We start from the raw sequence: 24703 nt of genomic DNA on the forward strand, positions 1-24703 counted from the left end.
GTTAAATCAGTTCTTTACAATTGTTATATTCTTGTCTCTGCTAATAAAGGCTTACTCCCGCCGCTGCTGCTGAAAAGAACTTTAATAGCAATAATAGTCAGGGAGTACTTAAAAGCTTTTAAGTTTCATAGCTTCTGATGACAGACTGCATAAAACTCTTATGTCTGGCTTTCTGTTTTGGTCAAGCAGAAGGCTTTCCATGAGAGTTAAGCTTTCTCAAGGGTTCCCAAAATAGGAAAACAAAGATGTAACATTTTAATGGGGTGTGTGTGTGTGTGTTCCACATCTAGCGTGGCCCTAGCTGTGGAACACGTGTCCCTCTGACCCCTTCCGCACATGCAAAATAATGCGTTTTCAAACCACTTTCACAACTGTTTGCAAGTGGATTTTGCTATTCGGCACAGCTTCAAAGAGCACTGAAAGCAGTTTGGAAGTGCATTATTCTGCATGTGCGGAATGAGCCCCTGTTTTGCTGCCAGCATGACTGATCTTGGAGGGCTTAGGTCAGTGGTGGCGAACCTTTGGCACTCCAGATGTTATGGACTACAATTCCCATCAGCCCCTGCCAGCATGGCCAATTGGCCATGCTGGTAGGGGCTGATGGGAATTGTAGTCCATAACATCTGGAGTGCCAGAGGTTCGCCACCATGGGCTTAGGTGGACTCATGGCGTTTGTCTGGTCGTAATGTCTTTCTTTTATCATTTGAGTGGGAAGCAGCCTCAAATAGGTCTCTTCTAAGTCAATTGAAATATCCGTGTATCAACTGTTTTTGTGTGTGTGCGTGCATGCTTGCATCAGCTGGTTCTCATTGTAAATATATTCTCCTTGCAAATCTGTACATGCATGCATGCACACATGCACAACACTGTAAGGGTCTGTTACTCCAGTCATCAACAAGACTCAAGAAGATTTCAAGAGCTTTATTGGAACCGTGCCATCCCAGGCGCAGATAGCCACAACTGGGGTTTGGGCTCTCTGATCCCTGGTATATACCTTACAGATTAGTTCAACCCCTGACTTCCCCCCACCCTCACATTCCCATAATATCAGCATATGAAAGGACAGTGAGAATAACAGCATTGTTTGGTACAGATAGTTTACTCCTCCAGGAAGGCAGATGAGGAGAAAAGGTTAAGCTCTATTGAACTAGGTACATGCAAGCAAAGGAGGGAGGCCCCCGTAGCCTTGAGCGATGATAATGGCTGGGCCATCTGCAGCTGAGGTGTGGGCGTGTAAACTGTCAGGCCCAGAATGGCGCAGGCCTGACAAACACACATATATAAAATTCACTTTATTTTTTAAAAAATCCTGGTAGACTTTTTAAAACATAAAAAGATGACTAAAACGTTAAAAGAGAACATAAGAAAAGCCAGCTGTGTTGTTCAGTTATTAAAAAGGGGAGTCTAGGGATACACCATTTAATTTCTCTCTCAGATACACAGTGAAGTGTGGCGATTCCTGCTTAGTACAGTGTACCCTTAAAAATGCAGTTCTCATATAATTAGGCATTTCGAATCCTGACTTGACTCACCTTTTTTTGCAAAACAAGCCAAGGGTTGAAACTGGAAAACATCATGTGAAATGCAAGTACCAGGCACTTATGGAGTAGACCTTTTTCCCCCTTCCCCCAGTGGATTCTTGAATCTCATGAAAAACCAGGAGGAAGGGGGGGCCTTTGTAGCCAAAAAACTATTGGGGGTGGGGGGGCTGTAGAGAGAAGGGAGCACAATTGAGTTGTCCCTGCTGATGGAACAGAGCAAACTTTTGATACCAATGGGAGGAGGAAAAGGGTGATTTTGCCCCCCCCCCGGCATTATGTGACATTTTGTTCGCAAAGATACCCTTTTCAGCTCTTCAGGTGCCGACTGAGGACTGGGGGCGGGTCTGCTCTGAGGTTGGTTTGATGTAACCTCAGAGCTTTGTAGCTGTCCCCCTCCCAACCCTGCCACTTCCCTTCCCTCAAGCATGACTGACGGATTCCTGATTCTGGAACCCTCCAATCCTGAGCTGCTGGGAAGAAATGCAGCCCAGATGGCCCAGGCACCCCCCGTGGGGAATCATGTCCAACTAGAACTCAATTGGAAGCTTTGGAAAGCAGGAAGCTTTCAGCTGCTTTCTGTGGACAAGAGGATGGGAGAAGCCAAGAGCGTCACCCTAATCCAGGTTCATCCTCATGTGCTGCTTTTGCTTGCTTGTGATCATGTGGGAAATGCTAATTATTTGTCTACAGGCCATCAAGAATACTGTAGGCGCAGAAGGCATAAGAGGAATATACTCTGAAAAAGAAAAGGTTTTCTTTTTGTCCCCCATTACTTTCTTTCTGTAATGGGGAGTTGGCAACCATAATGCAGCTGAGCAAAGAAAAGATGCAGGCCTGAAAGTCTATTCTCTTTCTGTTACTAGGCAAGCTTGATAGCCCAGCAGAGTGCCCCTTGTTCAGAGTTATACAGAATGTGCAGATTCAACTGTTTTAAGGTCTTAGATGCCTTGAATTTGCCCTTCTTCTGGAGACAGAAGAGAGAAACATGAAAATGTTTAGGCTCTTTTCCTAGGAAGAAGGACAACAAAAGGCAATAGAGATAGGAAAGAAACAGGTCCTAGTTCAGTGGTGGCGAACCTTTGGCACTCCAGATGTTAAGGACTACAATTCCCATCAGCCCCTGCCAGCATGGCCAATTGGCCATGCTGGGTGGGCTGATGGGAATTGTAGTCCATAACATCTGGAGTGCCAAAGGTTCGCCACCACGGTCCTAGTTCATCTTGCGTCAAAGGATCAGGTGCTCCCATCTTCCAATAAAGGTCTTAGAATACTCAAATGTTTTGGGAGTTTGGGAAATCTCCACCTCTCTGTATGATTGATTGATGATGTGAGCATATTGGGGTGTATTCTTTTTACTGCTATTCTGATGTAACCTATAAAAGTAAGAACACACTGTCATCTTGTGTGGTTCCCCTGATGCTGTTTGCCCGGTTGTTGGCATGAATAAAATATTAGATTTTATTCCTTTGTCGGCTTAAGCTTTTTGGCTTAAATATTTTGAACCCGTTACCCTGCTGTAACATTAATGCTGGATTATTTGTCTCCAGGCCATCAAGAATAATGCTGGATTTCGTGTCTGGATCCTCTTCTTCCTCGTGATGTGTTCTTTTTCTTTGCTGTTCTTGGACTGGTACGGCAGCTAGACCGGACACGTTTATTGTGTCTGTAAACCACAGCTGAAGTCAGCAAAAGCTGCCTCTGACTGACCATTGACTGAAGAAGTTATTTGCAAAGCAAGACATATTGTATTCCGTGCATAATAATTTTGATGGAAATACATGGCTCAGAGACAAGCATTCTTGTATGCTCTCGTGTGGAATAATTTGGTCATGTTTATTTTTGACACCACTTGGGAGTGTGCTAAAACCAAGTCAAATTGTGCGAGTGACACTGAAGCTGAGCAAATAGCAGAAAAATCTCATAAAATGCGGTGCCAAACCCTGTGCAAGCAAGTGATTTCTTTGCTGAGCTAGGAGGCTCAGTGGTGAGTTTGCAAAGGAAACTGTTGAAAGGTGCAACCAGAAAGAGCTTTTCTAATATTTTGGGGGAGTGGATTTTAATTCTGTCGCCTCCCGCTCAATCCGAAACAAAGGGAGAAGAAGGCTGGTAGCAGTTCTGTCGCAGCACTTAACTCACGGCTGTGGTCCTTGCTTGCATGACAGTTCCTCTGAAGTTCATGTCAACTCACAGTCAACTGTGTGCAAAGATTACCCGTTACGGTTATCTATTACGGCTTGCTGCATTTTCAGTGGAATGTTTATCAACAGGACTGCGGAATTGTGTAAAAACTACTGTAGAGAGAAACTGTGTGTCCTGGTTAGGAGTGACAGACTGTAATCTGGAGAACCAGGTTTGATTCCCCACATGAAGCCTGCTGAGTGACACTGGGCCAGTCACAGTTCTCCTAGAACTCTCTCAGCCCACATGGAAGCAGGTACTGGCAGCCTACCCCTGAATGTCTCATGCCTTGAAAACCCTATGGGGTTGCTGTTAAGTCAGCTGTGAGTTGCTGCCACTTTACACACACACAGAGTGCAGTACAACCAAAACATGTTGTACGCTAAAATCAGTGTTGACATGTGGAAACCCCCCCCCCCTTCTAGTGATTAAAATCAGGGGCCCAAATGGGCAGTCTTCAGGGGAGCACAGAGTCAATCCTAGCTTGCATTGTACTGCAGATGAATGTCTGAAGGTTTTACCTTATGAAAGGGATGATGTACAGGCAGCATCTCCACTGCCATCAATGTGCTTCCCCCACCCCTCGTCCCTGGGTTTTATTTTGTTTTAGAGGGGAAAAAATCCTCAGCACAACTACACTGCAGTCTCCCTGCCATAGTAATCATCATGAGAAATATGCTTTGGGAAAATGAGGAGAGAGTAAATACAGTCATCTGATTTTGGGTTTGCTATGGTAACGTGTAATGTACATCGATATATCTGATTCTCAGTGTGGCCCGATATGTGAATATTTAAATCTGGAGATTGGAGTCATGGTTGGACAAGGTGGATCTTTCTATCAACCTGAAGCAGGTTTGAAGAAAAAGCGAAAATCTAAAAAAAATAAACAACATGACATTGGAGAGTTAGCCCACTAAAAATAATAGAAGCAGCACCGGTAGGTTTAAGAAATAAATATGGTCAGTAGCCATTGCTCGGCAACCACCCAATATAGCCAGACTTCAAGTCTTGGTTTCTGTCAGTTAAATGCAGGGGGAAGGGACAGGGCCTTTTCAAGGCAGTTTTGGCCTTTGAGGGCGGAGGCAGGGGCAGACTAGGAGTGAAAAAGAGTCCTGAAAAAGGACGGAGGGCGAGCAGAAGAGGCAGTCTGCCTGCCTGCCCCCAAAGGCTGGATTCTTCCCCCCCCCCCCCCGCCAATTTGCTGCGTGCCGCCTCAGGCGGAGCTTGGCAAGCCAGACCCAGCCTTTTTGCCACAGGGCTGACCGACCCTGGCACCTATGAGGGCCCATCTGCCCCTTGTAGGAGGAATCCCCCAGGCCCAGCTGCTTGTGACTGTTCCACAGCAGCTACTGTTCGAACCCCAGTGCGGTTGTGGTGGTTAACGTTCCAGATTGTGATCTGGGAGTCCCAGGTGTGAGTCCCCACTCTGCAGTGGAAGTTCATGGGATGCCTTCGGCCAGCTGCTCTCCCTCAGCCTCAAAGGGTCCTTGTGGAGATGAAATGGAGGAGAGGAGAGCGGAAGCGACTTTGGAGAGAGGAGAGGTAGACATGAAGTAATCAGTATAGTGCAGTGATGGCGAACCTTTTCATGACTGAGTGCCCAAATTGCAACCCAAAACCCGCTTATTTATTGCAAAGTGCAAACACAGCAATTTAACCTGAATACTGAGGTTTTAGTTTAGAAAAAACGGTTGGCTCCAAGGCGTGCGTTACTCGGGAGTAAGCTTGGTGGTAGTCGGTGGCTTGGCTTTGAAGCAGATGAGCAACTCTTCTAATGGGTGAATCACAACCCTCGGAGGGTTTACTCAGGAGCAAGCCCCACTGCCAGCAACTGAGCTTACTCCCAGATAAAGGATCGCGCTTTAGTTCTTCACATGAAAATCAGTGGGGTTTAACAGCGCTTAACAGGGTTACCTACATTGCTTTCCCAAAACTAGGTCTTAGGTTTAATGCTAATAATCGAGCCCAGTGGCCCAGGCCAGCCTAGATTGGGGGGGGGGGGGCACTCTCTTTGCGCGTGCCCATAGAGAGGGCTCTGAGTGCCACCTCTGGCACCCGTGCCATAGGTTCGCCACCACTGCTATAGCGGAAGAGAGGGTTTGAAGGACAGAACAAGCAAGGAAATGAGAGGAGAGAGGGGTGTTGCCAGGAGGAAGGTCAGGTGAAACCTGTTGGGGAAGGAGATGAAGGGAGAAGTGAGGCTCCCCTGCCACACAACTGCTCCTGGCCCAGTGGTCGGCACTGAGCAACTGGGGTGGAGCTTTCCCAGGCAGAGGATGCCAGAAGGAGAGAAGGGAGAGCAGCAGAGAAAGGGAGCGTGGCTGGCGGGTGGGTGGGAAGGAGAGGAGGAAAAGGGGAGAGGCTCTGGGGGGCTTCCGGGGAAGGAAAAGAAGAAACAGTCCTTGCAGGTCCCTTGCTTGGAAACAGACAAAAGTTTAAGAAGCATCATCGTACTTTTTATTCTTTATTTTACAGAGTGAAAATGTCAAAAAAGTTACATGTGAGTTTACATTCAATAAGGTACATGTCTACTAGAGGTACAGACGTGATATTATTTAACATGTTTATATGGGACTGAGCTCTTTTTAATGCAAAAGAAAATTTTGGCACATAGTTTTATTGCTTTTTATGCATTCCACACAGCAATGACAGCGTCACTTAAAAAAGACTTTTACAACACAGAACTGTGCCCAATACTAAAAATGCCTAAATGGAAAAACGATTGACATTTCAGAGCAGTCTGCAGGGCTGGAAGGCAACATAAGGTGGGAGTGAAACTGACCATGTTTATTCTACTGCTGATAGAAGAAAGTCCCCCCCCCCCCTTCATTTCATAAGGAATGCCTACCAAAATAATGAAACTTTCAGAACATGAACTAAAGGCCGATCGGGAGCTAACTGAGTGCTGTAGCTCAGTGGCAGCCAACCGTTCTGGCAGTCCACGTGTGGGGGCCGGCTCTGTGGTGCCTTGTCCTGGGCATCTAGTTCTTGTAGCCACGCATTAGCAGCTGCACAGAAGGGAAAGTGCAGCACAGTCCCGGTTGGATTCTGACCCACAGCAAGATCCGCTAAGTCCTCTTTGCCTTGGTCCGAGGATGCCACCTGTCCCACTGCTGGACCCATAGATGGACCAACAAAGCTGTCACCATTGGAAAGTTGATTTAATTAACCTTTGGAATGTGTTTGGGCTGGATTTTAAATAGCAAACTAGGAACAGCTGGAAAATGTCAACACAATGAAGCTTCAAATCCAAGCATGCACCTACAATTCTAGGTTTATCTAAAACCCCTCTCCCATCCCCCCACCCTGCCTGCTTGCGTGAAGAAAGCCTGGCTGAGCTTTTCCTCCCCCGCCTGCCCGCCCACCCCGGCCATCTGGAAACTGCAGTGGGCGCAGGAAGAGATTTAATGCATCGCCCACGCTGGTTCCCTTTATCCCAATATCTTTATGTGGTGGTGCCACTAAATAACATGGAGTGGATTACTGGTTAAGGATGCTTTGGATCACAGGTCAGGGCATGTTAAACAGTGCTGCGATCATGAAGGATCTTGCAACACAGGAAAACAGAGACGTTTTACAACTGTTGTACAAAAGAGAAAATTTTAACAAAATTGTTCCTCGTGCCTGATCAGACAAATTAGAGTAGAGGGGCTGTATCTACAGTGAAAGACCTCTGCCTGTCCAAGCCAGAAGGGCCCCTTCGCTCCTCAGGAAGTCTGACCACCTTTCAGTCTTGCACAGACGTTGACTATTATTATCCATCATTAAATCTACATCTTGTGTTCCAGTGCACATCCACAGACAAGTTTCTCTAGCCACAGTGGAAACACAATGAAAGTCTGTTCACAGCTATGACAAAACGACAATTAAGCATGCCTCGTTGCAAAAAACTTGTACATATCTGATACACTGAGCAAAAACAGGCCAAGTTTATTGGTTTCTTTGTGCCCTTTTTTGGACCTGAAAGCCAATTTTAGGTGCTTCTTATAGCCTTGCGACAGATCATTTCTAGGGATGGCGATAGGGATTCAGATTGCAAAACAGTGAGGTTTTTAAACTATATACAGTAAAATGCATGATTCTCCCCCATGCCCAACCCCTAAACACTCCAACAAAATTTCTAAATTGCAAGAAGGTACCGAAAATGCGATTTATTAACAGAAATTAGTGTTACAGTTCTACACAGCAATGCTGGAATGCACTTGGCTTGAAGCCCATGAGTGGTCTGTAGCAAGCTTTCCTTTCCTTATTTTTCCTTTTTTTTTGCAAAGCAGTTATCAGCAAACGAAAGCAATTACACCATAAATATAAGTAACCTCTAAATTATTCATAACAACAAAACAATCCATGAAAAGCTCTCTCGGTAGCTTCAAGTCACCAAGAGCCATCCCTCTACGCAGACTTGGCCGCCGCTTCCGTCTCCTGCTCTGACACTTTCTCTTCTGAGAGCACCGTCATCCACGGCGACACAGAGCGGGTGATGGTCTGTTTGGCCAGGTTGTAGTGGTTTATAACAGTATAAAATTTCCCTCTAGCATTAGAGTCTTGTTCAGAGTAGAAATTTTCTAATCCAGCTGGAACGCACTGATTGTTCTGAAAGACAACATTATTATTATTATTATTATTATTATTATTATTATTATTATTATTATTATTGATTTGATAAACCACCCTACCCCCGAAGGGCTCAGCATTTGGATGACACCATCAGCAAGCAGCAAAATTAAGAACTAGATTATTTTTTAAATATATTTTTATTGATTTTACAAAGAGTTGAAGGGGGTAAATCTTAATACAGCTAGATTTGATGAGCGCAATATTATCCAATCTTAAACACAAGAAGGTGAGTTATATATCAGTATGATCTAAACTAATACATTTGTTTTGCTGCTCATCCTGTATAATTTCCCCTTTCATTCTCCACCCTCCCCCCCCCCCCCCCCCCGCCCAAATATATCCCCTGACTTCCCCTCTAGGTTTATACCGTAATTTCACCCTATTGAACTGACTATTTCTAATTCCTACCTATAAAAGTAGTGGTCAAGAAGAATACATCTTATAAAATTAACATTAAACAGTTGACTAAATGGTCTAAGGCTAAGCACATAATACGTGGAACGACAGTTTATATACTTTATTTACACAGTTGGTCCATGGCTGCCAAATTTGATAGTATTCTTCGGTTGGCTTTCCTTTTAGATTAAAAGATATTTTGTCCATTATATATAATCTTTGGACTTTATTCCTCCAGTCTTCCAGATTCGGCGTCTCCACAGACTTCCATTGTTGTGCTAAGGCTATCCTTGCTGCAGAAATCATGTGAAATATTAAATTTTTGCAGCAATAAGGAAAACTTTCTTTCGCCAAGGCAGGCCCCAGAAGATAGGTCCCCATAGATTTTTTAAATTTAATTTCTGTTATTTCGGTGATCTGTAAATGTATCTCTGCCCAGTATTTCTTTGCCTTCTTACATGACCACCATAAATGTTGAAAGGTCCCACATTTCCAGCATATGGGGGAAATCTTAGAATTTATTTTATTCAGAGTGTTAGGAGTTATGTATGTTCTGTAGTATATTTTAATATTATTCTCCTATATGGCCGAACTGGGGGTAAATCTATAAATATCTCTATAAAATCTGGACCACTGTTCTAAAGTTATTATTCCACCTAAATTCTGGGCCCACTTCACCATATTGTTTTTTATCACCTCTTGTTCTACTTTTTGCTCCAACAGGATTTTATAGATTGCACTAATATTTTTAATATTTAATCTAGTCAATGCTGTATCTAATTCTGTCTTTTTTCCCCCATCCCCCATACTTTTTATCTTCTTTTAGCGGCAGGTAAGTATACCATTGGCATGTATTCTCATTTATAGTGATGTTATCTCTATTTTTTATTACAGGTTCTTCTTGATCCCATTGGACTACATCTTCGTATCTAATCCACTGGACTTCTACACTTCTTTCCCCTCCTGATAAGGATTCCAGCCGAGAGACCCATTAAGGCATCTTATTATAGAATGTGTTTCTATACTTTGTGCATATTTTTAATAATCTATTCCTAATAAAATGATTTTTAAAAACTTTGTCTATTATTTGTGTTTTACCCTTCTGCGGCCATAAATAAGCATGCCAGCCTTTAGGTAAGTTATATCCTTTTAACTGAAGTAATTTGTAATTCAGTAATAGGACCCATTCTTTTACCCAGGTTAATGCCGCCACATCATGGTACAGATGGTACAGTTGGAGATCTGGTACCGCCAGACCTCCTTGGTCCTTATTTTGTATAAGCCATTTGTACCTGACTCGCAGCTTTTTTCCTTCCCAGATAAATTTGGTTATTTTTTTCTCCATTTTTCAAAGTTGTCTTTAGATATAATAAAAAGAATATTTGTAAATAAAAATAAAAATTTGGGTAAGATGTTCATTTTGATTATGCTAATTCTGCCTAATTGAGATGTTTGAAGTCCTGTCCATCTTTTTAAATCTCTAATTTTCGTCCAATGTATGTCATAGTTGTTACGAATTAACTTATTATTATTTACCTCCAAAATAACACCCAGGTATTTAATTTTTTCCCCAATTTCTATATGTATTTTGGCTTTTAGGTCTCTTTTTTCTTTTTCAGTCATATTTATAGTGAACATTTTAGTTTTTTGTAAATTAATTTTGAAACCCGCCAAATTACCATATTCTTCTATAATGTTAAGTATTTGGGGTGCTTTAAGGAGTGCGTCATCTACAATTGTAACTATGTCATCTGCATAGGCCAAGATTTTTGTACAGTATTTCTTAATTTTTATTCCTGTCAGAAAGTCATTATTTATAATATTTCTTATAAGTACTTCCAGGGTTAATATAAAAAGTAGTGGAGAAATAGGGCACCCCTGTCTGGTGCCCCTCTTAATGTTAATTTTTTCTGTGTGTTCTTCATTTATCTTAATTACTGCCTCCTGTTCTGTATATATTCCTTTTGTTGCAGTAAAGAATTGGTCTTTTATCCCCAATTTGGACATAACTCTAAACATAAATTTCCAGTGAACTCGGTCAAAGGCCTTTCCGGCATCCACAAATATAATTGCTGTAGGTAAACCAGGATTATTGTTTAGGAATTCTATAATATTAAGAATTTTACAAATGTTTGAATTAATATGCCTTCCAGGTAGAAACCCTGTCTGTTCGTCCATTATATACTCGTTAAGAACGTTTTTTAGTCTTCTAGCTAAAATTCCAGTAAAAATTTTGTAGTCCTGATCAAGTAAGGAGATTGGACGGAAATCTTTCGTTTCTAAAATTTCCTGCTCTTTCTTTGGTATTACCCTGATTATAGCTTGGTTCCAGGATGTTGGGCTCTTTCCCTTTCTCATGATTTCATTATATAGTCTTTCTAAATGTATGGCCAATTCCTCCCTGAACGTTTTGTAATACTTTGTCGTAAGCCCATCTGGCTCTGGAGACTTGTTTTTAAGATTCTTTATTGTCTCTTCAATTTCTAATTTCGTAATGGGTTTATTTAGCCCCTCAATTTGTTCCTGTTTTAGTTGCAGGATATGTTGTCTTTCTGAATATTCTTCAATTTTATTTACTTCAGTTTTTTCCCTTGTATATAACTGTTGGCAAAATTTCTCAAATGTCTTTTTGATTCTATTCCCGTCCGTAATCATTTTAGAATTGTCCCATATCTGTTCTATTATTTTTTTCGCTCTCTGTTTCCTTATTTTATTCGCCAACCACCTTGCCACTTTGTTATCTAGAGCGTAATATTTCCGTTTCAGCTGTATTAGGTTATTGGAGATTTGATTAGTTGTTAGCAATTCAATTTGGTTCTTAATTATTTTTATTTGCTTCAATATTTTTTTTTATCTTTTTTCCTTTGCAGTTTTAATTCTAACTCCTTTAGCTCACTCTCCAATCTCAAATTTTCACCTTCTCTTATCTTCCTTAATTTAGTCTCTTGACTCTTTAAGTATTCCCGCATAACTACTTTATGCACATCCCACAATACATTTTCTTCTTTAATTGTGCCTAAGTTTATCTCCCAAAAATTCTTCATTTGGTTTTTAAGTTCTTTTATACTTGAACTGTTCCCAACATTCCAATCCTTCATTACCCACGTCTTGGTCACTTTTTTTGTATGTATCTCCCATTTAATTGGATTGTGGTCTGAAAATTACCCTAGGTTCTATTAGGATTCTTTTAGTGCTTATACACAACTTTTTTGAGGCCCAGATCATATCTATTCTGGAATGGGAGAAGAAACTATTGGAGTAAAATGTATAATCTTTCTGTTTTCCTTCTTTTAACCTCCATACGTCGTAAAGATTGAGTTCCTGTGTCATCTCAAAAAAGGTCTTGGGTAGCTTCCCTTTTCTATCCTTATTTTCTCCCTTTTTATTTCTTCTTTTCCTTTCTTTCGAGTATTTTTTCTGTTCCTAGAGGATCTGGTATTCACTCTATAAATCTGATCCACTTCTTTCAGGATTTCTTCTCTCGGTAAGCCCCATACTTCTATAAGTAGGGGCATTATTCTACTGATTGTAGCTTCGTCTTGAATCTCAGGAACCCCTCTGATCCTTAGGATTCTCTCCTTCTGCAGGTATTCTAAAATTGCTAAGGTGTCGTCGCATGTTGTGGTCCCGGATGTTTTCTACTGCATCTTCTACGTCTACTAATCTTGATTCTTTTCCCTTCAGATCTTCCTTAAGGGAGATTATTGAGTTTTCCAATTTTTTAATAAGACTCAACTCTATTTTTAGTTTTTTCATGTCCTCTTCCATTCTTGTAAGTCTTTCTTTAGTTTCTTGTTGGAAGATGGCTGTATCTTTCTGAGAGTTCAAAGAGACTTCTAATAATTTTTCAATTTTAGCATTCAAATCTGCCATTTTCTCCAGGGGTTTGGGTCTCCAAATCCGTTTTTAATACCTTTCAGTTCATTAATTTGGGCTTGCCTTGACTTCGCTGCGGACATCATTCCCTAAACCCGGGAACGTCTCTCTCTCTCTCTCTCTCTCTCTCTCTTTCTTATTGTTCCCCCTTAGCAGTTTATATTTGTATTAGAACTGGCCTTTCATGTTACTGTTCTATTTCTGATTCTGGCAGTACTTCTGTAATTCCGTAAGTCTAGACCGGAAATCCCAGAAATCCTTTGCTTTGTTATACTTTATGATTTCCTCTTTCGTGACGTATTATCTCATGCGCCAACTATTTATCTCTGCGTCCACCGCTCTCCGGAAATTAGCTTCAGTTAACTCAGCTTAGTTCTTAAAGTGAACACCGCTTTTTTTATCACTTCGTCAATCACCAGTTCATACTATTAAATGCGTTTATTTGCCAAACTGGATGTAAAGACTCTCAAACTAAGCAGCGGTTTCTTGTTATTTCTCACCTCCTCCTTCGGGTTTCAAGCCGGGACGAGCGGCGCGTCACCTTCCCTCATCTCTCAGGGTTTCTCTATCCGAAGGCTTATTTTTCGTCTTCCACTCGCCACTGACCGCCTTCAGTGTAGGTCTATTTTTCATTTTCTTTTTTTCCCTTAGTTCTTGGTCTGTTAATTTAAGTGTAGAGTACGATATACTCTGGTTTCTTGTATTTTCCTCTGTATTTTCTGCTGCCAGGTATGGCCCCTTCTTCTCAGGGTTACTGCTGTGGATTCTTAGCAATTGTTTCAAGTAAAGGGTATCCCGGACAGCCCCACGGGCTGACTCTGGCAATATTTATTTATTTATTTATTGTATTTGTATACCGCCCTCCCCGAAGGCTCAGGGAGCCTTCATATCACCTCCCTGCCTTTCTGCTAGATCTCCCCTCTCTTATGTGGGGTGATATCCCCCTATATCCAGAGGGTTTGCCCAATATCTCACAGATGCCTCCGCTACCCAAGCTCAGAGGCTGCCGAGGGTGGCCATGTCCCGACTGGAAGTCGCAGAAGGAGAACGAGATTATTTTTAATGGTATGAATGTTTACTGACAGACACTGACCAGATTGACATCAAAGGTATTTACTAGATATGAATTTAAAACAACAAAAATACAACTGAAATTTAAAATTAGGATAAAAAACTTACCAATCAGATACACTAAATTAAATTCATACTCAGTTATCTAGACATAATCCTAATTATATGTACACTCCAATTTAATACCGATTTTTGCTGATTAAAATCCATATTTATCAGTTTAAACCTTTTTAAAAAGTAAGTAGTTGAGAAAAATGACTAATACGCTAAATTTGTTATCGGTTATCTAATGCAGTCTTGATTTTGCTTACAATCCAGGCATTTTAGCTATTTTTAACAGTACTATATTATTTTTAATGAAGCACACCAGACATGATAGACAAGCACTTCTAAGCCTCACCCCAATTTCAGCGAGGAGACATTGGCTTAGGTTTTCCATTCAGGTTGATGGGGTTTAGAAATTACCTCTGGATGCACCATCATACCCTTCATAATCTTTCAAATATTGTACTAAATTCCAGGATACTAACAGGGGCTTTTCACTCACTTCAAAGCATTCACTGGCATAACCTTGTGAAAGCGTGGTTTTAGGGGTTCTTGTAAGCATGATATGTGTAGAACTAAAATGCCGTCCAAAGCAGCTAATGAAGCATGCTACACAAAGTAAACAACACGGGCTCTCCATTCAGTTTTCTTTATCCAACAAGAGCCATTGTGGTGAAGGAGCCAGTGTGCCAGACATGGACTAGGCTGGCAGGAGATTCATATATCTACTCAGCCTTGATGTTTTCTTAAGTGACTTTAAATATTTTTCCAGCTTTACTTCAGGGTTGGGGTGAGTGTTGGGTGCTGCCTGAAGCATCTTGTAGGAAGAAAATGACCTCATCTCTTCTGGCAGTAGCAAATAGCCATTAATATGTTAACCTTTCTTTTCCCATTAAATTAAATTTACAGATGATACTAAATTGGGAGTGGTAGCAAATATAGTCAAGGACACAGTGAAGATACAGGAAGATCTTGACAGACTAGAATAATGGGCTAAAACTAATAAAATGAATTTCAGCAGAGATAAATGTAAAGTTCTGCATTTAGGTAGGAAAAATCAAGTTATACGATGGAGGAGACGTTTTGTGACATTAGGATCTAGGAGTCTTAGTAGACCATACTCTGAACATGAGTCAGCAATGTGATGTGACAGTGAAAAAACCAAATGTGATTTTGGGCTTCATTGACAGATCTGCAGTGTCCAAATCACTTAAAGTGATGGTATTGTTTTACTCTTCCTGCTCTCCCTCTCTTGAGCTGCCTGTTCACAGAATCAGCATGGCTGTCAGATGGCCATCTTGCCTCTGCTTAAACATTTCCAGAGGAGAGTTCATGACCTCCCAAGAAAGCCTGTTCCATCAGGGAACCACCCTCACTGCCAGGAAGTTCTCAATGTTTAGCCGAAAATTATTTTGATTTAATTCCAACTCATTGGTTCTCATCTGACCTTCTGGAGCAACAGAAAACAACTCCAAGCCATCCTCCTTATGGCAGCCCTTCCATTACTTGAAGATGGTTATCATATCACCTCTCAGTTGTTTCCTCTTCAGGCTAAATATACCTGCCTCCTCCAACCTTTCCTCCTAGAACTTGGACTCCAGACCCCTCATCACCTTTGTTGCCCTTCTCTGAAGACGTTCCAGTGGTGCCCAAAACTGAACACAGTTCTCCAAGGGAGGGTGAGCCTTTCTTACACGTCCAGGGGAATACTGATTGTCATTTTGGGGTCAGGAAGGAATGTTCCTCCAGGTCAGATTGGCCAGGGATCCTGGAAGGTTGTTTTCTTTTTTGCCTTCCTCTGGGCATAGGTGTCAGGAGGCCTGTATTTAGGGTTTTGCTTGTGCTGCTGTTTCGTTCACTGGGGGGAGGTTGGTAGGGGTTAACTGTATTTCTAACTGTCTTTTCTTGCTGCTGTAGAATGTGCGGTGATACCAGGTGGCGTCAAGGTCACTGTCTGCTCATCTCCTGTTATCTCCGTGCACTTACTTTCTGGCGGGCTTTCCCAGGCTGTGGGGGGGTTGCCAGTTCTTTTATTATTGCAGTGTGAGCGGGAAATCTCCAGTCTTGGCTTTGCCAAGGTAGACCCTGAACCAATAAAGCTGCTGTTCTACAACAAGAGTTTTTGTGGATTTATTGGGGTTCTGACATTAGGGCAGGGGTCACTTGGGAGGAGGTAGTTGTGAATTTCCTGTGTTGTGCCAAGGGTTGGACTAGATGACCTTTGATATCCCTCCCAGCTCTATGTTTCCCACAGCTGCTGTAAGAGCAGCAATGGTGGGTTTCCCTATAAGCATCTGTGAAGCCTGATATGGAAACATGGTTGATCCAGTGCCTGCAATGGGTATATATATATAAAATGACCTTTTGAGAAAGTAAAATGCTGCATGTGCTGCTGAGAGCAAATCCAGTCCCTAAATGGCTTCTAATCCTTATGACAGGATGCAGGCATCATGGGTGAAATTCTAGAAACCGAAGAAGCAGCATATCCAGAGACTGAAGTGGAGCTGCCAGGTTTACAACATAGCTCCAGATACCTTCCCTCAAACAGAATAAATTTTTCAAAAACTGCTGAAATTGTGAGATAAGAAGAAACAGCCAATCTGTTCCAAACTCTTCCAAATTCTGCTTACTGTGGCCTAGAATCTGGTGACTCGTGGATTTCTGGAGCCTACTCAGATCTTGGTCTCCTGCCACATACTGTCCCCTTACTTTTCCATCCAGCCACATTACATGGGTATTATGCTGAAGGTTTTAGTCAATTGGGTGTAATAAGGTCTAATTGTCCTTGAATATCCATAAATATACAACCATTTCCCTTCGAGCTGGTTCTTTGACAAAGTCCTCTTGCATTAGAAGAGTTCTGATCGTTAGATTTAGAGGGCTCATTCCATTTAGTTGTGTTATTATTTTGAGACAGATCTTATTTTGAGACAGATCTTCCAATGCTTGTGCCATGTTTTGCCTTCTGTCTGGCTACATGTATTATTTGGTAGAATTGCATTAGACCATCTGTCTATTTCTATTTCATATGCAAAATCAATCTTCTGGGATTCCTTTGATGGGGAAAGGTCTAGATCAGGGGTCTGCAACCCACGGCTCTGGAATCTTTCAGCCTTATACTGCGGCTCCGCGTGGCCTGAAGGTCGGAGGGTAGCATGGGTGTGTCCCTCCAGGAAAGGTGAGTGGAGGGGCCAAACTGGAGGCGGCACCATGCGGAGCTGCCTCTCCGGCTCGGTAGATCTTCAGGGCCATGGGAAATGGGTCCAAATGGCTCTTTGGGTGGTAAAGGTTGCTGACCCCTGGTCTAGATTGATTAGCTCCGACTGGTTTTGTAGGTCACTTGGGCCTGATGACAGCTGTAAATTCCTTTTTAGGTGATTTTTGCACATTGTTAGTTCATTCTTCAGTTGGTCGAGTCGTCTTTTAGATATTTCGTCTTGTTCTTTCCCCAACAAAACTGAAAGGGATTCATTAAGATTAAATTCCAATAACTGATTATTCGATTCTTTACCATCTTCCAATAGATTTTCCAATTCTTGCACACTGAACAATTTATTGTTTTCATTTGAGTTTTCATTTCTGTCAAGATTGATGAGGTTATCTCCAGAAGTCTATAGTTTCCTATGATTAGATGTTTTTGTTCTGGGAATCAAAGGAAGTATTAACTCGTTCTTGAATACCCGAGTGGGAAAGACACTTTTTGTTGCTAGGTATGTCCTTGAATACAGCAAAGTAGAGGGGACTCTAGTAAAGTCAAAATTACCCTCTGTGGGTAATTTCTAGGGTTCAACAATTCTATTTCTTGAAGGTCTGTAGAGTTCCGCTTATTTTTTAATAGCACTTTTAAATGTTTGTTGATGTACTGTTTGGAGTTCCAAGATGGAATTCTTCCTCTAAATTCATACACTGTTAAATCTTATTTGGAATTAAGATTAGTTTATAATCTGATCCTATGTTTGGTTAGAGGGTTTATTGTTTAGTGATTTGTCTACAGTTCCTTTAAGTGAGATTTGATGGTTTTGCTGTTCCAGTTCCAAATTCCTTTGCTTTGTTGTTAAATCCACCCCAGAACTAAGCTTTTTCAGTTCTTTACAAATATGTTAAACTGTAATGGCAACAAGAAGCAGTATTTTGATATAGTCAGTGCTTTCAACAAATACTTTATCAGTGTTGTCCATGTTACTAACGTCTTTCTACGTCTTAACTGGGCTTTGTTCAGTTATGTTTATATTTCTACAGGGAGACTCTTCAGCTTCATTTCCTTGAAGTTGCTTCTCTGCCAGACAAGCATCATTTAAAACATTCTCATTAACTGTTAAAACTGTATAATGGTTAGCAGTAGAGAGTGGGAAGAAGTCTATTATTTTTGTCGAAGGCTTTCACAGCTGGATCCAACTGGTTCTACCAAATTATGTAGGGTGGTGAGAACCACAAAGGATTGCGAAGAGCTCCAAGCGGACCTTGATAAATTAGGTGAGTGGGCTCAGAAATGGCAAATGCAGTTCAATGTAGCAAAATGTAAAGTGATGCACATAGGGGCAAAAAATCCAAACTTCACATACACGCTACAGGGGTCAGTGCTACCAGTCACAGACCAGGAAAGGGATTTAGGCATCTTAGTTGATAGTTCCATGGGAATGTCAACTCAATGCATGGCAGCTGTGAAAAAGGCAAACTCTATGCTGGGGATAATTAGGAAAGGAATTGATAATAAAACTGCAAAGATTGTCATGCCCTTATATAAAAGCAGTAGAATGCGACCGCGCGGAGTACTGTGTTCAGTTCTGGGTAAGCGCATCTCAAAAAAGGATATTGAGGGAGATATTAGAAAAAAAGTGCAGCAGAGAGGGGGCAACGAGGATGATTGAGGGACTGGAGCACCTTCCTATGAGGAGAGGCTGCAGCGTTTGGGACTCTTTAGTTTGGAGAGGAGGCGGCTGAGGGGGGATTTGATTGAAGTCTACAAAATTATGCATGGGGTAGAAAATGTTGACAGAGAGAAATTTTTCTCTCTTTCTCACAATACTAGAACCAGGGGGCATTCATTGAAAATGCTGGGGGGAAGAATTAGGACTAATAAAAGGAAGACACTTCTTCACTTGTAGCGTGTTATTGATTGTTTGGAATATGCTGCCACAGGAGGTGGTGATGGCCACTAACCTGGATAGCTTTAAAAGGGGCTTGGACAGATTTATGGAGGAGAAGTCGATTTATGGCTACCAATCTTGATCCTCTTTGATCTGAGATTGCAAATGCCTTAACAGATCAGGTGATCGGGAGCAACAGCCGCAGAAGGCCATTGCGTTCACATCCTACATGTGAGCTCCCAAAGGCACCTGGTGGGCCACTGCGAGTAGCAGAGAGCTGGACTAGATGGACTTTGGTCTGATCCAGCTGGCTTGTTCTTATGTTCTTATGTTTTCCGGGCTGTGTGGCCGTGGTCTGGTGGATCTTGTTCCTAACGTTTCGCCTGCATCTGTGGCTGGCACCTTCAGAGGTGTATCACACCACAATCTACTATTTTTAGTTGCTTAGATACGGGAGGGGTGGTGTCTTCAATATCTCTTGGTCATTTCTTCCACCCCATAATTAACTCTTAGGTTTAAAATTAAAATTGAAAATGAAAAGAAGGTGGCTTGGCTTTAAAATAGTGAAGACTGAAAAAAGCATTAAAATAGTTTCTTACTGGGTCCTTATCAGAGCTCAGCATAAGGCAGCTCCACCTGAAGTCTCGGGTGAAAAAGTATTTAGGAGTTCCACACAAAGTTAGAGTGGGCTATAATTTGGGACCCTGTGGCGGACATACAATCAACCAGTGCTCTGCCAGCTTGTCTTTGATGGAGTACTGAATCAGATTCAAGGTTTTGGTATTCACCTTCAAAGCCCTAAACAGTGTGGGGCCATCATATCTACATGATCACCTCCCCCAGGGCGTTCCTGCAGAGCACTACGCTCACCTGATAACAATTTGCTAGTGATCTCTGGCCAAAAATCTATCTGGCTGGCCTCAACCAGGCCTAGGGCGTTTTTGGCCCTGATCCCAGCTTGGTGGTTGAGACAGTAATTTAGTGGCCTCCCTCTTGCTCACTCCCTTCCTGCTTTTCTGTGTAGGCTGTCAGGATATTAGCATGTTTTTAATTTATGAGATATTACTGCCATCAGGGTTTTGCATTTGTTTTATGATGGAAGCTGCCCTGAGCTCATAATGAAATTAAAAAATAAATAAAATGGAGAGGTCATTTAAGTAGGGAAAAAACACATAGGCCGCTTCCGCACAGAGGCAGAAGTGGCCGGGTCGGCGTACTTGACGCTGACCCGACGACGCTGGGACCGTTCGCATGAACGGTCCCAGAAAGGAGGACAGCAATGGCCGCCAGAGCGCTAATAAGCCCAGCCGAACCGGTATGTCCCCGGGCCTCTGGCGTTAGCGAAACCTGAGACAGGGCGCCCCTGACCCTGTAGCGCCTGCTCCAGGGTCGGCGCCCGGAGAACCTGGGGGGACAAAGGTAAAGAAGTGAAGGGAGGGAGTGGGAGGCGCCTTGAAGCCGCTGCCGTTCGCACAGCAGCGGCTTCAAGCCGGTGTTCCCAGAAAAGTGCGCTTCCAAGCACACTCTGGGAACGCCGGCTTCGCGCCGGTCGGGCGGCGCGAGGGCGGCGCGGCTGCGATGCAGCTGCGCCCCCTGTGCAAATGGCGGCCTAGGGACGGCATTTTTGCCGTCCCCAGGCCGCCATAAAATGCCCGTGCGGAAGGGGCCATAGTAAGGTACGCAAGGAAAAGAAACGATGTCCTAAAGGAACTCTACAACGAAAAAGGCCAAAAAGCAATCAGAGCTCCTTCCGAGTCCTATGTATACAGAGGAGGCAGGAAAAGAACGAGGCATTCCTCCCTCGGGGGACGGAAGAATATGACCTAATATCCTGCCTCCAGGAACTGTGGTAGGAGTACTCTCCTCTTTGCAATAAGAATATTCCTGAAGATACTCCTACATCATGAAGTAAGAAAAAAGCAGCTGGATCCTGCAGATGTCCAGTGGGAATCAGCAAAGAGCATGTTCCAGTCGCAGAAGAAAAAATGTGCCCATGATGAAATATTTCACATCACCCTGTTGACTTTTCAATCTTCTTTGAATAAAAAAGGCATTTGAAGACAGAGTTCTGGTGGAAAACTGCATTATCCTCACCCCATCAATTTAGTGCTTACGCAACCATAGGAATGGCATTTGAAGGGAAGTAGGACCTTCCCCCCAGCCAGCTGTTTGGGCTTCAAACCCAATCCCAACAAGCCAGCAAAAGGAGTTTGAGTTTTGTCGTAAGAACTATGCATGCAGTGTTCCATTTGTTGCATCAGGGAGTGGAAAGTCAGGAGAAGCTTCCCTTTGCACATATCCATGGAAACCAGTTTTAATCTAATGGCAGGGTGGGAATATAACGACTCTCCAGATGTTCAGGCCCAGGGTACAACCTTCCCATCAGATGTTCGTTACAATTTCCCCTATTCCAGCATGGCCAATTGGCCATGCTGACGAAACTTTGATGGTGAATTGCTAATTCCTGAAACTTCTGGAAAAACTGCAGGTTCTGAAACCCAAGATGGACCGGGGACTCATTAAATTAACAGTCCCCCGTTACTCAAGAGAGATCACTTGAATTAGACTGAGAAGGCACAAGAACTGATGTTGCGTGCAAAATACTCATGCAATATAGACTGTGGTTATCTGGACCATTTAGTCTGAAAGTAATCTTTGCTTACAGACAATGGTTACTTTAGACTTAAACAATTAACAGTTCTTTTGGCATAAAAATGATGCATATGTTCTCAAGTATTTTTTATTCTAAAAGAGCTAGTCTATGGACTAGTTTATTTGTACTGTATTAAGTTTGAATTTCTGTAACCCAGTTTTTGCATTTAAGTCGCATTTTATATTGTGTTTTTATTACATGGTTTTCTAACATCATAATACAGTCATATTACAATGTTTATTATATATCTATACCAGGGGTAGACAACCTTTAACACTCAAAGAGCCATTTGGACCCGTTTTTCATGGGAAAAGAAAACACTTGGAGCCGCAAATAATTTTTGACATTTAAAATAAAGATAACACTATATATATAGGGTTTTTTGTTTTTTTTACCTTTTACTCCTCTCATTCTGAAGTGCCTTGAGGATCGCCGCCCTGCTGCCTGCAGAAGGCGGGCAGAATAGGACCTTCGACTGCGGTAGCTCGGCCTCACCGGCCACTGGGAAAGGGCCCGCCCGCTCCAGCAGGCGAGTAGGCGATAAGCCGAAGCGTGACGACCGTGGGCCGAGCCGCAGGTTCCCTACCCCTGATCTATACTATTCCTACTGTGAGGCTAAACTTTGTAATCCACCTTGAGTCCCAGCAAGTTCACTAGTTAGATGTAATGTCTGCCTTCTGCATTACTGCATGGAAGGTTTCATGATGGTATTGTTTCATGAGTAATGTTGAGATTACAATTCACGTATTCTTTTACTGTCCTTTTTGTGATGTCACCCATGAGAAATATATAAACCCCATTTTAATCCATAGAGCTGGACTTCCTGATATTGTAAAACTATCTTGTTTATTAAACACTTCTGATCCAACCATATGTGAAGACGTAGCTAGTTTCTTGCAGGCAGTAACAGAGCTTAATCGTGCTGTTAATCTATAGGACTCCTTAGTACAGTTTGTTCCATAATTTCAGTAATTCCAGGATTGATTAGATGGTTTTTCCTCTTTGAGAAAATAATATTGTATTTGGAATTTTATAACTTAATTTTAAACTATGTAACCCTATCTTTGAGATCTGTGTTTTGTTAATATTTATGTGATGCCAATAAGGGCGGTGCAATAGAATGGAAGAGTCCCAGCAAGAAAATATATAAAGAAAATTAAGTGGAAAATCAGCACTACATCTTCAAACTATTCATCTGCATAATGCAGCTTACTGGCATTATTTTTCAGATAGAATTCAAGGGAGAATTGCAGTTAGCGGGGAATGATAATACGAAATTGTCTAGCTGGCTTTCACCAAACATATTCTCAGTCTCTATGTCCTCTTGCTGCTGTTCAGTTGTATCTCCTCCGGCAGCGCATTTTTCATGAGTTACTGAAGTTCACATTGAAGATGGGCACCACAACCCAAGGTAAGTTCTTCAAACATTCTGTAGCTTCACACATTAGGTAACCACTTCCTATTCCCTGCACTTTAGCGTTTCTCCCTGTACCTAGATGTGAAGACTGTCAGGAGAAGAAACATTCCGTTCTGAATGAACTACAGCCCCCACTTCATGCCCCTGCCCTGTACAGCAGCATGGCCCAAAGACACTGAACTGAGCGGGTCAGTGATAGAATTTCTATTCTCCCTCCCAGCAGACAAATGTTTCCAACCACACTGAAACTACTGTAGTATAGTGGATTGTGACTGCTAGTGTTCCTGTTCAAAACCCCACACTGCCATGACATTCACTGGGTGACCTTGTCCCAGTTTCCTTCACTCACACATTTTCAAAAGCCTGTTTGTATACTTTACCTTGAAGATGAAGCCTTCTGGACAAGTGTGGTCATATTTGTAAACCTTGTAGACAACCAGAAATACAACACAAGTGAGAAAGGCCAGGGCAAACAGGACCAAGATGGTTACCTGCAAATAAAGAAACAAGCTCAATTTACTGTTAATTCCACCTTGCAGGTCCCTATGCCTTTCTCCTCTCTATATATAAATAAAAAAGCTTCTCAGGTGAAAACTAATGGCTTGTTCCCAAGACCTAGTTGTGAAACTTACCAGGCTGGCACTCTAATTTGCCTGGTTGCGTAGCTCTCTCCACCATTTAAGTTCCCCTTGGTTTTTTCCACAAGGCAGAAATATAATGTCTTGAGGATGTTATAAAAAGTGTTTTCAGGGAGAAGTTCACACTGCTCTCTCCCCCAAAATGTCTTCAGGACATTTCATTTCTCTCAACCTGGGTTTTAAAAAAATCACTAAATGAGTCATCTTTGTTTCCTGAAGACAGATTGAAGATGTCTCCTGCTTGATTGATTGATTGATTGAACTTATAGACCGCCTCATCCCCGAAGGGCTCGAGGCGGCTCACAGTATGGCTGTTCTACCGAACAGCAAATCAACAACATAAAAACATTAACCCTTTAAAACCTATGCAGCAATTTCAAACAGCAGAAAGCTAGAATTAAAACAACCAAAGTTGCTTGCCTGTACGAAAAAAGCAGGCAGGAGTTGCTTCATTTCTCCCACCTCTTCCTTTCATTTTCACTGAAGTTGCGCCTGCTGTTTTCTGCCCTCTTCCTTTCATTTGGCGAGGTTTTGCGATGGAGATCTCATCTGCCTTTTTTTGGTTTTTTGTTTGTTTTGAGGGAGATGTCTGTGAAGCTATGATGACTCAAGCATGCACATATTGCAGATTCTCGTGTTGTGTCATCATAGCTTCACAGACATCTCCCTCAAAACAAAAAAGGAAAAATGACATGTGCAGAATTGTCAGGCAAAACAAACTTTATTCAGGTACTTTTTACAGTGAAACTGCATGCAGATGAGTTGCAAGCAGAGGAAACCTCCACGGGAAACCTTCATGAAACGGCGGCTGGAATGGGAGAAAATGGCAGGTGCAACTATGAAACTGACAAGAGCTCCATGAGGCTGCAGGCAGGAAAAAAGAACCACTTTGGCTGGACATGCTTTTTTTGTCCACACAGAGCAAACACAAAAAGTCAAAATGGATCTTTTAAAAACATCTGCAGCGTGTTTTATTTTTGCTGTGCAGAAAATACCCTAGCTGAGAACCACTGACTGCATTGGGCAGCCCCTCTCCAGCACCTCTACTGAGATTTTCCTAGCTGGAGATGCTGGAACTGAACTCGGGACATTATGTAGACAAAACACATAATCGCTGATGACTGCCAGCACATTTTAGCAGAAGCTGTCCGGACAGTTTTTGCTCTGGCCATTTCTTAAGCAAG

The 24703-nt window shown here is 42.3% G+C and overlaps 2 protein-coding genes across 5 annotated transcripts in view; one reads left to right on the top strand and one right to left on the bottom strand.

The window, feature by feature from the left end:
• STX18 (syntaxin 18) overlaps window positions 1-9806 on the top strand; it is a 57298-nt gene extending 47492 nt beyond the window's left edge. For 3 of the 4 annotated variants that reach the window (XM_048510147.1, XM_048510144.1, XM_048510148.1), the window contains one exon: window positions 3089-3337. In XM_048510147.1, coding sequence (XP_048366104.1) covers window positions 3089-3184 — 96 coding nt within the window. In that variant the 3' untranslated portion in view covers window positions 3185-3337. Of the gene's footprint in view, window positions 1-3088; window positions 3338-9626 lie in introns of those variants that run through there. The other variant, XM_048510146.1, reaches the window with a different exon arrangement.
• The window catches only part of NSG1 (neuronal vesicle trafficking associated 1), a 34187-nt gene continuing 15637 nt past the window's right edge, over window positions 6154-24703 (bottom strand). Inside the window, exons 3-4 of the mRNA XM_048510149.1 lie at window positions 23262-23372; window positions 6154-8312 (exon numbers count right to left, since the gene is read on the bottom strand). Coding sequence (XP_048366106.1) covers window positions 8112-8312; window positions 23262-23372 — 312 coding nt within the window. The 3' untranslated portion in view covers window positions 6154-8111. The remainder of the gene's footprint in view (window positions 8313-23261; window positions 23373-24703) is intronic.

This window comes from Sphaerodactylus townsendi, linkage group LG10, assembly GCF_021028975.2.
Source record: "Sphaerodactylus townsendi isolate TG3544 linkage group LG10, MPM_Stown_v2.3, whole genome shotgun sequence".
Classification (NCBI taxonomy): Eukaryota; Metazoa; Chordata; class Lepidosauria; order Squamata; family Sphaerodactylidae; genus Sphaerodactylus; species Sphaerodactylus townsendi.